General features: G+C 43.1%; 1 protein-coding gene across 2 annotated transcripts in view; it reads left to right on the top strand.

The window, feature by feature from the left end:
- The window catches only part of LOC121286727 (glutathione hydrolase 7), a 53,938-nt gene that overhangs the window by 14,646 nt on the left and 21,194 nt on the right, over nucleotides 1-18,098 (top strand). For both annotated transcript variants that reach the window (XM_041203748.1, XM_041203747.1), the window contains exons 2-4: nucleotides 14,703-14,929; nucleotides 15,977-16,128; nucleotides 17,250-17,367. In XM_041203748.1, the coding sequence (XP_041059682.1) occupies nucleotides 14,703-14,929; nucleotides 15,977-16,128; nucleotides 17,250-17,367 (497 nt within the window). The remainder of the gene's footprint in view (nucleotides 1-14,702; nucleotides 14,930-15,976; nucleotides 16,129-17,249; nucleotides 17,368-18,098) is intronic.

Here is an 18,098-nt window from a genome sequence, read left to right as displayed (position 1 = left end):
CGTAAGAAATAGGAGCAGGAATTGGCCATTCAGCCCTCCGGGCCCACTCCGCTATTCAATGAGATCGTGGCAGTTCTTCTATTTCAACAGTGCTTCCCTGCACTATCCCATATCCCTTGTTGTTTTTAATGTGCAGAAATCTATTGGTCTCAATCTTGAACACGCTCAATGGCTGAGCCTCCACCACCTTCGTGGGTAGAGAATTCCAAATATTCACTACCCTCTGAGACAAGAAATTCCTCCTTATCTCAGTGCTAAATGGTCTATCCCTTAGTCTAAAATTTTCCCCTGGCTCTAGACCACCTCCATCCCGCAGCTAAGGGAAATATCCTTCCTGCATCTACCCTGGTGAGTACTGTAACAATTATAAGTTTGAATGAGATCACTTCTCATTCATTTTTCTAAATGCCAGACAATAAAAGCCCAGCCTACTTAATCATTTCTCATAGGACAATCCTTCCATCCCAGGAATTAATTTAGTGAACATTCATTGTATTCCTTGTACTCAGGTAAGGAAACATAGAAAAATAAATAATAGAAGCAGGAGTGGGTCATTTGGCCTTTCGAGCCTGCTCCGTCATTCAATATGATCATGGCTGATCTCTATCTCAACACCATACTCTTCCCATATCCCTTGCTTTAGAGTCTAGAAATCTATTTCCTTCTTAAATATATTCAGTGACTTGGCCTCCACAGCCTTCTGTGGTAGAGAATTCCACAGGTTCACCACCTTCTGAGTGAAGAAATTTCACCTCATCTCAGTCCTAAATGGCCTACCCCGTATCCTGAGACTGTGACCCCTTGTTCTAGACCCCCCAGCCAGAGGAAACATCATCCCTGCATCCAGTCTGTCCAGTCCTGTCAGAATTTTACACGTTTCAATGAGATCCCCTCTCAGTTTTCTCAACTCCAGGTTAGTTGACCCTAAGCCCTCCTCTTACATTAATCCTGCCATCCCAGGAATCAATATGGTGAACCTTCACTGCACTCCTGCTATAGTAAGTACATCTTTTCTTAGGCTTGGAGACCAAAACTACATGCAATACTCCAGGTGTGGTCTCACTGCTCAGAGATCATTGCTCCTGTACTCAAGTCCTCTCGCAATGAAGGCCAACATACCATTTGCTTTCCTAACTGCTTGCTGCACCTCCATGCTTGCTTTCAGTGATTGGTGTACAAGGTCCCTTTGGAGACCAAAACTGCACGCAATAATCCAGGTGCGGTCTCACCAAGGTTCTATATGATTACAGTAAGGTTGTGGCATATGGTCGGACCTACCATTGGACAGAGAACTGAAGAATTTATTTAATTAACTGAATTTGAATTCCGCAATTCTATGGTAGGATTAGAACATTTTAGGAATGCTGATCCAATGCTTTTTTTCATGGTATCGTCATGCCAGTATAATCTCCCCATATCTCTCAGCCTTTTGAAAGTACACTGTACATAGCAATGCCATTTATTAATAATGGCAATAACAGACCAGCTTCAAATAGACTTTTGTCCTTGTGCAAATTACAGTGTTCTCTGGCTGGCTGCATCCGTGGGAATGATTGTCATTTTCTTTTATTCGTTCATGGGATGTGGGCATTGCTGCCTAGGCCAGCATTTATTGCCCATCCCTCATTGCCCTTGTTCAGAGGACATTTAAGAGTCAACCCACATTGCCATTGGTCTGGAGTCACATGTAGGTAAGGACGGCAGATTTCCTTCCCTAAAGGATATTAGTGAACCAGATGGGTTTTTACAACAATTGACAGTGGTTTCATAGTTATCGTCAGATTCTTATTGAATTCAAATTTCACCACGTACCATCGAACCCATGTCCCCAGCGCATTACCCTGGGTCTCTGGAATACTAGTCAGTGACAATACCACTATGCCCCTAATGTCATTGATGGTCATGGATTCAAGACACATGTTTGCAGAGCAATTTAGTTGCTATTTTCATTGCACCGGTCAGTGTTGGGTGGAAAACAAGGATTGGCTAATATGTTCAAGGTAACTAACCAGCTATCAAAATGTGATTATCTCAATCACAGAATTGAAATAGCAGCGGTAGATGCTATTGATGAATTGAATAGTTTCAACCGTTTTATGGATAAGCTATACCATCTGTAGATTGCTCAACCAAAGAAATTGAAGATGTGCTGAAAACCTGGATTTATAATGAAGTAAAATTGGAAACAGAAACAGAAGATTCTAGAAACACCCAACTGCTCAATCGGTATCTGTGGGGGAAAACAGGGATATTTCAGATGCTGATCAGAACTGCAGGATGTTACAGATGAAAAACATTTTAAAAGGACCAAGACAAAGGGATGGGGGAAGGACAAACATTTTTGCACTTGCATGCACGCAAGTGCTGACAGAGATACGCGCACAACAGAAAGGAATAGAATGACCTCTTAAATACTTAAGTAGAAAACGGAAGTGATGGCTCAGTTGGTAACATTCTCGTCCCTGAATCCGTAGATTGTGAGTTGAGTCGCACTCCGGAGGCTTGGCTGTAAAACTCTAGGCTGCCGCTCCAGTGCAATACTGAGGGAGTGTTGCACTGTTAAAGATGTTGGCTTTTTGGATGAGCTGTTAAATTGAAGTCTGCCTTCTCAAGTGGAAGTAAAATCCATGTAAAGAATTTAACAAAGGGATCATTGCTGGCAGTATAGTTTGGAGATGGTGGCCGTTGATGATGGTAATAAAGGAAATGGCAGAGCCTAGAGAGATTGGTCTGGATTTTGCATTAAGAACAATAATGAGGCTGTCAGGGCTTCTAGTCTTTGGGCACACGGAAATCAGGAAGTTGCTGTCCGATGTACCCTGCTGCTTCAGAAGCTTCTCTCTAACAGATACTCAGCACTGAACTACATGAAGGGGATGAATTTGTGGTACTTTCTAAATGTGCCAGCAAAAGCTAGGGCATGTCCATTCAAGAGACTGAATTTTTACCGCATGTTAAGTTTTAATTATTGCTAGTTAGTCTCTCTGGCACTGAAAATTTAATTTTACTATTGTAGAGTCTCATTGCTTCAGATTTTAATTATTGCTGGAGATCGTAAAAAATTTAAAAAAGTTTTCATTCTCTCTTTTAATCCCATCTTTCCTTTTCTCCCTTTGTCTAGCTTTCTATACATGATTTTATTGATTTTAAATATTCTAACTTACACTTCCTGGTTTAGCTCTTGTATTCCTCAGTAAGGATTTTTCAAACTGATTCAGGGGACATGCCATTACTTGACCTGTTCTCAGGCCCAGCATTTATTGCCCATTCCTAATTGCTCTTGAGAAGATGGTGGTGAGCCACCTTTTCGAACCGCATCGTCCGGGCATTTAAGAGTCAACCACATTGCTGTGGGTCTGGAGTTACATGCAGGCCAGACCAGGTGAAGAAAGCAGATTTCCTTACGTGTCTTGAGGGCAGGCTCCTCACACCCCAGCATAAATGTTGGACATTGGTGAATCAGATGGATTTATATGACAATCGACAATGGTTTCATGGTCATCATTAGACTTTTAATTCCAGATTTTTATTGAATTCAAATCTGCCATGGTGGGATTTGAACCAAGGTCCCCAAAGCATTACCCTGGATCTCTGGATTACATGTGCAGTGACAATACCACTACATCACTGCCTCCCTAGGACCCCTGTCAAGGGCAGCATGGAGTTCCAACTCACTAATTCAAATTGCAGTGTAAAAACCCACAAAAAATCTGGAGCTAGCTGTAAGCGTAATGAAGATAAAGCAACGTTCATTTGCTACTGAATGCAAAATCTGGGCCAATGATGCAAAATTCTAAAACTGATCATTTCAAAGAGAAGTAAAAAAAGGGGAAAGAGAGGTCATAGAAAAATTAAATTAACTATATGTCAGGAATGGTAGCATCACAGTTCTGTTACTGGACTAGCAATCCAAACATCAGGACTAATGCTTTGGAGACATGGGGCTGATTATACACTGAGGGCAGGCTCCTCACACCCCAGCGTAAATGTTGGGAATGAGCCTGCCTCTGCTTTGCTGGCTCACCCTGCTTTAATTTTTCGGGCAATGGCCCTTTAATTAGTATGAAGTGGGACTTCCGTTTGTCTCCAGGAGGATGTCCCACCTCATGGAGCTATCGGCCAAGTGAAGACATTAGTTTTGTGCCACACCAGGATTGGTGGCCGCTGTCGTATTGCAGGAAGCCTGGGAGGAAGAGGAACCATAGATGCCATGAAACCCAGGACCCAGGTAAGTCAGGAATCTCACCGGGGCCTGCCTGGGAAGTAGGGGCGGGGGCGGAGGGTCATGTTAGACAGGGCAGGGGTGGGAGGGTGGACTGTGGGAGACAACTGTTGGGGCGGGGAGCCTCCGATTGGTACAGGGAGCTCACTGACCAGCCCTCAGGGATAAATCTGCATGGCTGCTCATTGGGTGCAGGCCTCTCCCACTTTCTGTTAAATCGGAGTGGTGATGGGATGAGGCTCTTAATAAGGCATTTATTTGCCAATTGAGTGACTCATTTAGGCCATGGGTGAGCAGCCCACCTATCACGTTCACACCACTAAAATTGTGGGTGGGTGGCGGGCATGCTGCCAATGACAGTGCCCTAATTTACAGGTCCGCCCTCCTGTTTTACCACCTGTGGGTGGCCCATAGCATTTAGCCCATGAGTTCAAATCCCACCACAGAAGCTGGTGAATTTGAGCGCAATTAAATAAATCTGGAATAAAAAGCTAGTCTTGGTAATGGTGACTGTGGGACCATCAGTTTGTCATTAAAACCCCATCTGGTTCATTCATGTCCTTTAGGGAAGGAAATCTGCTGTCCTTACTGGTTTGGCCTACTTTTGACTCCAGGCCCCAAGCAATGTGGTTCACTCTTAGCTGCCCCTCTGAAATGGCCTGTAAAAGGCATCAAACTGCTACAAAAAAGTTGGACCACCCTGTGTTCATCACTGCCTTCTCATAGGGCAGTTAGAGGTGCGTTGATGAATGCTGATCTTGCCAGTGGTGCCCACATCCCCATGAATGAATAAAAGAAAAAGACATTTTAAAATTTAACATGAGGCTCCCCATTTTGTTTCAATGAGAGGCCTGACCAATGCTGGAAGACCTACTCTTTCAAGTTTCCATAGCAACACGGATCTCTTTCTCTTTCACCAAGCTCAATTTTTTCATCCATGTTGAAGCAGTAGTGTTGAGAGGGGAAGAGAGTAAACTCAATTAGCCAAAGGATTGCTTGTATTCAATAAGCTTTTGTTATTGAGACATAGCAAGGCAGCAAAAAAAAAGTAAACATTCTGGGTTTGGTGACAGTTTAGGGCCCACTTGGCTCCCACTCAGATTGGTTTATGAAGTCTGCATCAAAGGTTATGCAACACTTTGGTTAATATGTCACCCTCCCCCAACTCCATTCAAAATAATTCAATTTTTGTTGTGCTTTTTAAAAAAAATTCTGAAATAGGTAGTATTTCTGTGGCAAAGATTCTGAATCAAGTCATTTTATGATCAATGAATGTTATACAGAAAAATGGCAATTTCACTCCAGTAAGCTACAACAGCAACTTGCACGTGCATAGCGCCTTTAATATCGTAAAACGTCTCAAGAAGTATAATCCAAAAGCAATTGACATCGAGCCAAAAGCGATATTATGCTAAGTGACCAAAGCCTTGGTCAAAAGCGCACTTTTTAAGCAGTCTTAAAAGGAGCAAGTGGTGGTGAGGCCAAGCTATCGGGGGAAGAAATCCCAGAGCTCAGGACTGAGATGGCTGAAGGCACAGCTGCCACTGGTGGAAGTGAAAGATGTGCAAGAGACCAGAATTGGAGGAACTCTGTATTGACAACTGGTGTTTGAATTGAAAATGCTCTTCTTGAGTTAGCAGTTTAAAGACTGGATTTACATTATGACTGCAGTATCACTGCAAAGATTGTTTTTTTTATACTGAGGCTAAGCAGTTGGGGTTTAAATTCTGAGCGGGGGCCTGATCTGACTCCAGAGCAAAATGGACTGAAACTTCATTCTCCTGTTTGAGAATAGCTGTACAGTAGAAGCTTCATGTAGAGACACCTCTTCCCAAAGTCAAGGAAGCAGATTCACCCTGGGAACGAAGGACTCACGGCGCTTGAATAAATACTTTTAAAAAAATAAAAGCCCTTTAGTAGGATATGGATTTAACCTTTAGTTTCTGTGACATTACAGATTACAAAATGCTTTCCTGCAGTTTTACCAGAAAGTTGTTTTCTCTCATTTCTACCTTGAATATATCTGATTGCTGGATCTTTGGTTATCATGTCAGCAAATCTAGGAGCCTAGAATCGATTCTGCAATTTGGAAAGGATTTGCATATCATCAGAATGGTGCAGGAATTTGCAACAAGAGCAAGTAGATTTGAGTGGAACTGGTTACTGAGATCACAGGGTGATCAAAGGTAAAGAAAGTTGCTTCAGCATTCAGTAAAATGCTAAAGATTCCCCTTGGCATCATCCAACTCTTTTGTGTTAAATAGCAACTGATAGCTACAATTACTTGTATTTGTATAGCATCTTCAACGTAGTAAAATGTACCAGGGTGCTTGTGGAGATGTTTAGGAAGGGAATTCCAGAGTTTAGGGCCTAGGCAGCTGAAGGCATGGCCACCAATAGTGGAGCAATGAAAATGGGGGATTTGCAAGAGATCAGAATTGGAGGGATCAAAGATCCCTGAGTGTTATAGGGATGGTGGAGGTTCCAGAGATTGGGGGTGGAGAGGCCAGGGAGGGATTTGAAGACAAGGATGAGAATTTTAAAATCAAGACGTGGCTGGGCTGAAGTTACCATAGGTCAGCAAGCATAGGGGTGAAAGAGGAACGGGACTCAATGCGTTAAGATAGTCTTGGATGAATCCAGTTTAAGGATGGTGTGATATGACTGGCACCCTGGACTCATGCAACAGCAGAGAGAGGCATGAGGACAGTCTTAAACCCACCATCCGCCTTATTGGAGTAAACCCTGCAAACTTCTTTCAGTGCCTGTTGTTCATACTGACATTAACAAGATTCAAAAGAAATGCAGATTTTATGGGTGTGAAATCAACAAATGGCCTGCAGATTTGTGACAGAAGCACAGTACATTGAAGGTACAAAACAGACAAGGTAGCAAAAGTTCACATAATGTTGCAGAGACAGTGCCGCAGTTAAATAGAGCTCTGATTTTCTTATTCATAGGATGAGAGTTCTAGTGGCCTTTGAGCATAGCGCAATGATTAATTGCTGATTTCCTAAGTTGTGAAGGGCATCGGTCATAATTACAAGCCTATCAGAGAAGAATGATTGGTTTTGTATAATAGAAAGCATCACCTACAGGAATTTTGGGTGTATTTTCACAGACTTAAATCTCTCTCTACGGTCTTTGAGTTTTTTAATATAAAAGAAAGTCTGAAAACAAAATGCTGGTAAGACAAAATGGGTCACTCGGCTTCTGAAGGAGAATTTTTGGATAATCTGTCAGGACATGCGGGCGTTTTGACTGAAGTTTAATGTTAGCTGTACCACCTCTATGCAGCTGTTTTTACTCTTGTCAATGGAATGATAGCCATATTGAGTCCATCAGGCTAACCTAGACTGCTGATGTCCATACTGCCCTCACTGCTGTAGGAAATGACTTGCAGTGATTGTCTAATTTAATATATATCTTGGAATAACATGAAAACAAGTGCAGTATGTCTGAACTGAAAATGAACAAGTTTGGAAATGCACAAGCTGTTTGGCATCTATAAATGAGAAAGAATGAGCTGGCATTTTTGGACGATCATCCCTTGTCAGAAATGCCAAATGGATAGGGCCATCTTTAGGATAGAAGGAAACAGATGAGGGAGAAAACAATAAGTTAAAAATGGGGAGAGTAACAAAATACTACAAAATGCAAGAAATCTGGAATAAAACCAGAGGATGCTAGAAACATTCAGCAGGTCAGACAGTATCCATGGATAGAGAGAGACATTATTAATATTTCAGCTTGATTACGTTTTGTCAGAACTTCTAACTAAGTGTAACGCATGGCTTTTACTTACTTAGACTTTGTCCCGTACAGGACCAAAGGAACTATGGGCAGCAAGACTTGTCCACTGGCCCAGTCCAACACAATTTCTTTTGCTCCAGCCCAGGTGGTTTCCCTCCTTAAATGCACTTCGCCAGGTCTTCCTTGGCTGGCCCTGTCTTCTTTTTCCATTTGGTGGTGTCCATTCTACTCCACTTTGAGTTGGTGTAAGTCCAGTAGGTGAAATACACGTCCTGCCAGTCTTGGTTGTGTCTCTGTCACAATGTCCCGCAGCTGCTTCTGTCCAGTTCTCTGTAGCATTTCCTGATTGGTGATGCCATTTCTCCATGGTGATGCCCAGGATCTTATAGGTAGCGCTGGTGAAAGATGTCCAACTTATGTGACACTTTTGCTGTTCTCTTCCATGTCTCGCTGGCATAGACTGAAGTTGGTATTACTATGGACATGTAGAGTCACAGCTTCACAGCCATGTTGATGGTATTGGATGCCCAGACTGTGTGGAGCCACTAGAAGACCAATGCTGCTTTGCTGATTTTTGTGTGGACGTCGTTCTCTACATTAACCTCCCTGGAGATGTTGCTTCCTAGGTAGTGTTAAGATATGGCAGGTGGTATTTGCCAGGCTGACCAAACCCACCAGGGGAACTTGGCCACGCTGTCACAACGATTTTGCAATTTGTATTTATTACAAGAAGGCTTGGAAACTGAAGTTTGAAGTAATGAGTCCACTACCACCTTTAGAGATTTTAAAGATTAAATTAAAACATTTGTTAACAAAAGAAGAAAAAAAACTTAAACACACTCAAGATTACAGTTGCACAGTTAAACATTTCCCAAAATTTCTACTTAACCAGATTCCCAACTAGACACCCACTTTAAGGCAACAGTCCAAATAGATTCCAAATTTATAAGGTCATCCAGCAATATTACCACAAGTATCCACTGGACAATGGACTTCCACTTTAGTTACTGGAACAGCAAATGTCTTCAGGGTGGCTAGAGGCTTTTTCCCCAAGTTTGTTTCACACAGTCATCTTTCAAGATCTCACACGGTCACACCTCACACAGCCTTCCGTGCTTCTTTAAATATATCTTTATCCGTTTTGATTTGTATATCCCATTGTTTCCACTTGTCTTTAGAAGTTACTTTTCCCAGAATATAAAAAAAAATTTAAGGTTCTCATTATGGCCAGTACTTTTGGAAAACTCAACATGACCACTTGCCTTATTTACCTTGTCAGTTGTAAACATTTTCCATCTCCCTTTGAAAATCAAACACCTCTCCCCTTATCTAAAAACACCAGTTCCATTCACACTGTATCTACTGACCTTGCCCTAGCTTTACTCGTCTCCATTTTAAATGCCTCACTTCTTTGATAATTTAAACCTTGCAGACTAATCGTCTCTAGTTTAATTAAATTAGCTTCACACACACACCTGCTTTAAAGAATCCCACAGTGATATTAAGAAAAATATGATAGTTCCTTGACAGTAGGGAAAATGGTCGACATCCTCGGAAATTCTGTTACCCGATGGTGATGGGAGGGACCTTGTTGCCGTCCAGTTGTCACCATCTTGGTCGTCTTGCAGCTGTGTAGACCAACCTTGGCGCCGCTACTCTCCACACTGGTGGTCATGTCTTGGAGCATGCGCAATTCTTTCACCAACAAGGTGATGTTATCTGCAGAATCCAAGTCCATCTACCAGTGGTGTTGCTGTGGGATGCCAAATTCTGCACCCACCATCACCTTCCTCATGATGAAATCAGTAACCAAGAGGGAAAGGAAAGGGGAGAGTATGCAGCCTTACCGTACTCCTGTGATGATGTTGAAAGAGTCCGTGGTGCCCGTGCTGGTCTTGAAGCAGCAGCTGGAGTCCCAGTATAAGGCTTTGAAGATGTTGATATATCGCTCCAGGATGCTGTACTGTCTTGTGAAGTATCAGAGTGACTGCCAATGGATGCCTTCTTGATAACAAGTGGCTCCCGATACTCTAGGCTCTGTTCTGTGATGTTCCTGAGCCTAACGATCTGCTTGAAACATGACCTGCCACCCCTGAAACCTGCCTGTTCTTTGTAAAGGATAATGTCTACTTCTGCTTTCAACCTGTTGAGGAGCACCATGCTGAATACCTTGCCAGGCACTGACATTAGTGTGATGCCCCTCCAGTTGTTGCAGTCACTGAATTTCCCTTTCTTTGGCAGCTTGACAATTACTCTTCGCCTCCAGTCATCCAGGATGACCTCCACAGTCCAGATCTTGTTGAACAGGTCTGTGAGCTCTGTTGTGATGGTGTTCTCACCATGTTTCAATAGCTCTGCTGGTATCTCGTCAATCCCAGGTTCTTTGTCATTCTTGCATTTTCAGTTATAAGACTTGAGAGAGAGGATTAATTGCTTTTGAAGTTTAGCCAGGGCAAATGCAGCATCCAATTTGTGCACCCCACAAACAACAGTGAGATAAATGACCAGTTTATCTCTTTGTTGGTAATGTTTGAGGGTTCTGATTAAAGATCATGATCTGAAACGTTAACTCTGCATCTCTCTCCACAGATGCTGCCAGACCTGTTGAGTATTTCCAACATTTTCTGTTTTTTCAGATTTTCTGCATCCACAGTATTTTGCTTTGAGGAGCAATTGTTGGCCTGGACACCAATAGAACTCTTCTGTTTTTCTTTGACAAACCCTTAGAAGCATGTCTCCTTTTTATCTGGCGAGTAGCACAAACAGTACTGTTTACAAAGCAACTTATCACGTCACACAACAAATTACTTTGAAGAGCAGTGATCGTTATTTAAACACAAATACGATCTCTCTCTCTCTCTCTCACTGTATGTGTGAAGCAGGAATGGGGATTCATTCCCATTGAGTGTCAACTCGCAGACACTTCCTCCTACCTCCCCCTGGACCATGACCCCACCACTGAACATCAAGTCATTGTTTCCAGGACTGTCACTGGCCTCATCTCCTCTGGAGGTCTTCCCTCCACAGCTTCCAACCTCATAGTCTCCCAACCTCAGACGGCCCGCTTCTACCTCCTACCCAAAATCCACAAACAGGACTGTCCCGGCAGACCGATCATGTCAGCCTATTCCTGTGCCACGGAATTCATTTCTTGCTATCTTGACTTCATTCTCTCTCCCTTTGTCCAGTCTCTTCCCACCTACATCCATGATTCCTCTGACACCCTACATCATATCAACAATTTCCAGTTCCCTGGCCCAACCGCCTCCTCTTCACCATGGACATCCAATCCCTCTACACCTCAATCCCCCACCAGGATGGTCTGAGGGCTTTCCGCTTTTTCCTCGAACAGAGGCCCGAACAATCCCCATCCACCACTACTCTCCTCCGTCTGGCTGAACTTATTCTCTCACTAAACAATTTCTCCTTAAACTTGTCTCACTTCCTCCAAATAAAAGGTGTGGCTATGGGTATCCGCATGGGCCCCAGTTATGCCTTTCTCTTTATGGGGTATGTGGAACATTTCTTGTTCCAGTCCTACTCAGGCCTCCTCCCACAACTCTTTCTCCGGTATGTCGATGACTGCTTCAGTGCCACTTCGTGCTCTCGTCTGCATCTGGAAAAATTTATTAATTTTGCTTCCAATTTCCACCCTCCATCATTTTCACTTGGTCCATCACTGACACTTCCCTTCCCTTCCTTGACCTCTCTGTCTCAATTTCTGGTGATAGACTGTCCACCAATATTTATTACAAGCCTACTGACTCCCACAGCTACCTGGACTACAGCTCCCCGCTTCCTGTAAGGACTTCATGCCATTCTCTCAGTTCCTTCACCTCTATCGCATCTGTTCTGATGATGTCACTTTCAAAAACAGTTTCTCTGACATGTCTTCCTTCTTCCTTAACCAAGGTTTTCCACCCACGGTGGTTGACAGGGTCCTCAACTGTGTCCGGCCCACCTCCCGCGCATCCGCATTCACACCTTCCTCTCCCTTCCAGAATCATGATAGGGTCCTCCTTGTCCTCACTTGTCACCCGACCAGTCTACGTGTTCAAAGGATCATCCTCCGCCATTTCTGCCAACTCCAGCATGATGCCACTACCAAACACATCTTCCCTTCACCCTCCCTAGCAACTTTCCACAGGGATCGCTCCCTCCAGGACACCCTGGTCCACTCCTCCATCACCCCCTACACCTCAACCCCCTCCCATGGCACCTTCCCATGCAACTGCAGAAGGTGCAATACCTGCCCCTTTACTTACACCCTCCTCACCATCCATGGGCCCAAACATTCCTTTCAAGTGAAGCAGTGCTTCACTTGCATTTCCCTCAATTTAGTCTACTGCATTCACTGCTTCCAATGCGGTCTCCTCTACATTGGAGAGACTAAACAACAGACTGGGTGCCCACTTTGCGGAACACCTTTGGTCTGTCCGCAAGCATGACTCAGACCTCCCTGTTGCTTGCCATTTCAACATACCACCCTGCTCTCATGCCCACATGTTCGTCCTTGGCCTGCTGCAGTGTTCCAGTGAAGCTCAATGCAAACTGGAGGAACAGGACCTCATTTTTCGACTAGGCACTTTACAGCCTTCTGGACTGAATATGGAGTTCAACAATTTCAGATCATGAACTCTCTCCTCCATCTCCACCCCCTTTTCCGATCCCCCTTTTTCCAATAATTTATAATTTTTTAAAAATATATTTTTCTTTTCCCACCTATTTTAAAATTTATTTCGATCTATTGTTTTATCTCCACCTTTTAGCCCATTTTGATCCCTTCCCCGCACCCCACTGCCACTAGCTTGTTCTGCTTGCTACCCTTAATGTCCCCATTAGCACATTCTTTAGATAATATCACCACCATCAACACCCCTTTGTCCTTTTGTCTATGACATCTTTGGCAATCTCTTCTTTGCCTCCATCTATCACTGGCCCTCTATCCAGCTGTACCAGTCCCACCACCCCCCCCACCATCTTATATTTCACCTCATTTCTCTATTTCCTTAGTTCTGATGAAGAGTCATACAGATTCAAAACGTTAACTGTGTTCCTCTCCACAGGTGATGTCAGACCTGCTGAGTTTTTCCAGGTATTTTTGTTTTTGTTTCAGATTTCCAGCATCCGCAGTATTTTGCTTTTATTATAATGGGGATTCATTGTTTGATATGTGCTTCTATGTGCAACATGTTGGAATTCTTTCTGTGATGAATGTACTGTATGAATGAGAATTGTAAAAAAAAAATTAATGCACAGCTATTGGCCCATTTCAGTTTGGTGAGGCTATTTGCACAGTGTATTATGAGCCTTCTTCAAGAATATATAAAGTATTTAATTTTAATAAACTTGGGTTTACTTCCTCCTTTCAGTTTCTTGAATTCACTGAACTAACTTCTCTAAAATTGCTGCTTCCATGTCTAACTTCCTGCATTGCTGCATTTCATAAGCACCATATTATTCATGCACAATCCTTTTCACAGGTAAGACATAGGTTAAAATTGCACTTGTGTCTTCATCCGTTCATGGCTACTTAATCTCTGAAACATGCATAAAATATTTTTACTTCGCTTTCTACTAGTATACTCTGCCTGGTGTGCATTAAATCTGGTTATGTTGCGTTGGGCCAAGAGTGTGCACAACTTGACCTCTTCAGGTGTGCAATCTGTTAAAGATCCTTTTGCCTCTGTCCTCTGCAGTCTTGTGTTTCTCCCTCTCCCTCTAAGCCTCTCTTTCCTCAAATCTATCTCTTGTTTCTGTGTCTGTTTGTTTTACTGTCTTCTTGTGTCTTTCTAAATTTATCTCTTCCCCCTTTCTGAAGGGTCGCAGTTGAAACATTAATCTATCTGTCCATCAGGTAGTGATTGACCTGCTGTGCAATGTGTAATTTACAGTTATTGTTTGATTTCCAACCTTTAAATTTATCCCATAAGTCCATGTTTTGACTTTGAGCATACTGATACCTTTGTGCTCTGAAAGTCAGTGCAGCTGGATTTGCAAAGTGAGGAACTTTGAATAAAATGTTTTCATGAAATACCAGAAGAAAGTGATAAAATTAGGATAATGAAGAAAGAAACAATGGTGGCCACACCACAACTTTTATACCTTTCTGCTTCTTCTGCTTCTGTTTTAGTTGCATCGGCATCACAGGATAACACCCGTACTCCTCCAACCTTTATACGGGTAGCGCTAGCTAAACCAAGCAGGACCTGCTCAGATGGTGGTCCTGAAAATTTTTAAATGGAAATAATCTAAAGATGGGTTTTGAAGCTTTCAAGTGATGGGGCTGTGACTATTTCCTTTCTCAGCTTGTTCCACTGTGGGATTATCCTTGGGAAGATTGTTGATACACTGTGTCTTGGAGCCAAATGGTTTTTGTATGGATGACCACCTTGTGTTTTGGCATTGTCTGAGGGCACCAGGTACTTGTTTTTGTCAATTCCCACCAGTCCATTCATATTTTATAGCACATGGCCAGTCTTTTTTCCCTCTCTCTGAGCCTAGAGCAAAGCTGGATACCATTGTGGGTAGGGAGGCGAGGCAGAGGTACTTCAAGTAAGGCCAGTGTGCCTAAAGTATTGAGTGAACATTTATTAGTTCTGTGAGATATGGACCTTTCCACTCGTCCATGCCTGCTAATCCTATGCATGTACTGCACTGTTGTAGAAATTCAGTAATCACCAATTGAAATAAACCAAGACTAAACTTTTTAAATGACCTTTTATAGATCCTGACTTGTTCCTGAAATCGGCTCGCCTTCAACGCCTGCCCTCCTCCTCCTCTGAGATGGGCAGTCAGGAGATGTCTCCATTGCGCGTGACCAACAAGGATCCATTTTCTGGTGACTGCACCTGTCGGCAGGATGGTTTGACTGTTATTATCACTGCCTGCTTAACATTTGCAACTGGAGTCACTGTAGCCTTGATTATACAGATCTACTTTGGAGACCCACAGGTAACTCTTCTACCTGTAACTGTAAAAAGAAAATGTTGATTCTAAAGGTTTTACCTGCCCCACAAACTAAAAGAGGCACTTGTCATTAGGCTAGCACTCTTCCTGAACTTGGGACATCCAAAAATGCTTTGTACACAATTAAGCACTTTTGAAGTGTGGTCACGATTGTAATGTTGAAAATATGGTGATCAATTTGCATGTAGGACAATCCCACAAACAGCAATCTGATAATAGGCAAATTATTTGTTCAGTGATGTTAGTAGAGGAATGAACGTTGGCTAATGTACTGGGAAGAACCTGCCTGTTCACCCTTGAACTGGTGCCACAGAATTTTTATATCCATTTGAGGGAACTGAGAAGGCCTTTGTTTAACATCTCTTACAAAAGTCATCACCCCTAACTCCCCACAATCCTGCGCGTGTCAGCCTGGATCATGTGCTCAGGCCTCTTGAAGTGAAGCAAGAAGCCTTAACCTTCTAACTCAGAGGCACGTTACCACAGTGCCAGAGCTGACTTTGAGGAAGTGAACGTGGTTCCCTCTCGTTTTCACTTCTTGGAATGTAAACCTCCACTGCCTCTATTGTTTCCCTCCGATCTACCCCATTTTGCTGTGTCCTTACTGCTCCCATTTCCCTAGAAGAGTACATTTGACATCATGGGAAGTCCACCTTACCTTGTTTGTTTATTTATTTATTTACTTACTTGGGCACAAGAGAATGTAAGTTAGTTTATAGTGAATGAAGGGCCAGGTCTGGCATGGTGCTCAACTGCTGGCACATATGACAGTTTTAAGAAAGGGAAAAAGTCCCTAAGCCTAGAGCACCCAGGAAATAAAAATGGTGGGGAGTGGGAGGCCTTACCCAGAACAATACATCAGTATTTTTACTGGGTACCAATAGGGTGATTTCAAGAATTCATTGTGTCTTAATCTGTATTCCCATTGGGAATCAAGCAGAGATGGCAATATTTCAGAACCTAATGAGCAACAAGCATAAACCAGGGAAGTTTTGCATCTCTGACTCTATCTTCCCCTCTTGTTCCATGTAGATCTTTCATCAAGGTGCAGTGGTTACAGATGTCGCCCATTGCTCCACAGTTGGTACCGAAATACTGAATCGTGATGGCTCTTCGGTGGATGCAGCTATTGTGTCCGCATTATGTTTAGGAATAGTCCATCCCCACAGCTCTGGAATTGGAGGGTAGGTGTCGTAGGTATTATGGAATATTTAATGAAAATGCTCATGTTTATTCACAAAATTCTTGTTTTACAAAGGGTCATATGTTCTTGGATCACCTCCCTTTTCCACCCAGCTGGATGTTTTCTACACTAAAGACGCTATGTAGTGCAAGTTGTTGCAAAACCTTAAAATGAAATAAATCTCAGCCCAGATCCTAATAGGCCCAAAATGGCTAATAATTCAACAAAACTGGCACCATGTTGCCAATCTCAATGATGGCATGGAGATGTTTGATGTGCAGTGACCGATAATCTGCCCCTTGATGCAGAACTGAATACACACATAGGGAAAGCAGCTACCACCTTTGACCGATTCACAAAACACACATGGAAGAACGTTGAGCTGACCCTTAGGACCAAGCTGATGGTTTGTGAGGCCTGTGTTGTCAGCACTTTGCTGTATGAATGAGAAACACGGACAACTTACAGCTATCAAGAAAAGAAGCTCAACAATTTCCATCTTCGCTTTTTGAGTATATCCTGGCAGGATGAAATCATGAATGCAGCAGCCCTCTCAAAGGCAGACCTCCCACATCATTAAACAGCGGCAGCTTTGTTTGCTCAGGCACATCCGCAGGACGTCCGTGGGAGATGGTTGCATACCCAGGAACTTCCTATGTGGTGAGGTAGCCGGAGCCAGGCAATCAGTGAGATGCCCAAAGCTCTGCTTCAAGGATGCTTGCTAGCGTGACATGAAGAGTCTATTGCAGTTGGGAGTCACTAGCTGACGACAAGAGAAAAATGGCGGCACCTCCTGTGGGCTGGCCCTCATCACCGCGATGACCAGAGGCTACAGTGGCTTGGCAACAGGCACCAACAGCAAAAACAACAACCCTCAATGTCACTTCAGAGCAGCTCTTGTGGCAGACCCTGTCGCTCAAGGATTGGCCTCTTCAGCCATCAGCAAAGAATGCCATATGAAGACACCCCCTCTGAAATAGATTGTTTTCTGCCTGTCCATCACCTTCCCTAGATGTAGAGATGCTGACATGAAGATGAAATGTGTGTGCGTATATGGCTCATTGTTTGTCAGTCAGGAATTTGCTGGAATGATGCCATTTTCTCATTTGTCCTTTCTTCCAGGGGTGGTGTAATGTTAGTTCATGATATCAGGAAGAATGAAAGCTTCATTGTTGACTTTCGAGAGACGGCTCCAGCGGAGATTGAGGAGCAAATGTTCGCACATAGCTGGGAGGACAAGGTTAGAGCTACCGCCTGCCTCTTTTATGTTTATTTATTCGAAGAGTGACAGAGTTCCATTAGTTATCAAGTGCTTGTGCAACTTTAAACTTTAATATACGCATGATGGAAGCAAACTGTAAATTGCATATGAAAGGATAGTTGTTGGGGCTGCACTCATCCAGGCTGACTTGTGCTGTATAGATGGTGGGAAAAGCTGTCTGTTAACCCTTTAAGGGATGGTGCATGATAAGGCAATGCCTACAGAAGGGAATAAAAACAGCTTGGAAGTAAATGCTAAATGCTTGAGTTCCTTCAAACAGGTTATTTCTATGTGAACTATATTTATTAAGCGCAGTCCCGCCAATGGTCATAATGTTACTCTATTCTTTTATTGCTATTTTTAATGCCTTTAGAAATGACCTCAAGCCTTCAGAGAATCGCCTGAAGGTGTGACATTGGATTTCACTGCATGTCAGAACATTGGATGAAGTACATAACATGAACACTGCAGGATAATTTGGTTGCTATCAATCTTAAGTAGTGACTTCCAAGTAGGAGCCTTGAGTTTAAATTGCAGCTTTTTTTGCCATTTATATCTGGGCTCTTCCCCTATATAGGGAAAAAAATCCAGTTTCATTACTGAGGCTGCCTGCAGAAACCATGGTACAATTGGCTAGATGGATTCTTCTCTTCTTTTACTGCTGATGCCTCATCTCTTGGTGGGACAGCCAGCGAGCATTGTTGATAGCA

This window comes from Carcharodon carcharias, chromosome 14 (genome assembly GCF_017639515.1).
Source record: "Carcharodon carcharias isolate sCarCar2 chromosome 14, sCarCar2.pri, whole genome shotgun sequence".
Lineage (NCBI taxonomy): Eukaryota > Metazoa > Chordata > Chondrichthyes > Lamniformes > Lamnidae > Carcharodon > Carcharodon carcharias.
The sequence above is the reverse complement of the archived record's forward strand: the minus strand, read 5'-3'. Positions and strand labels throughout refer to the sequence as shown.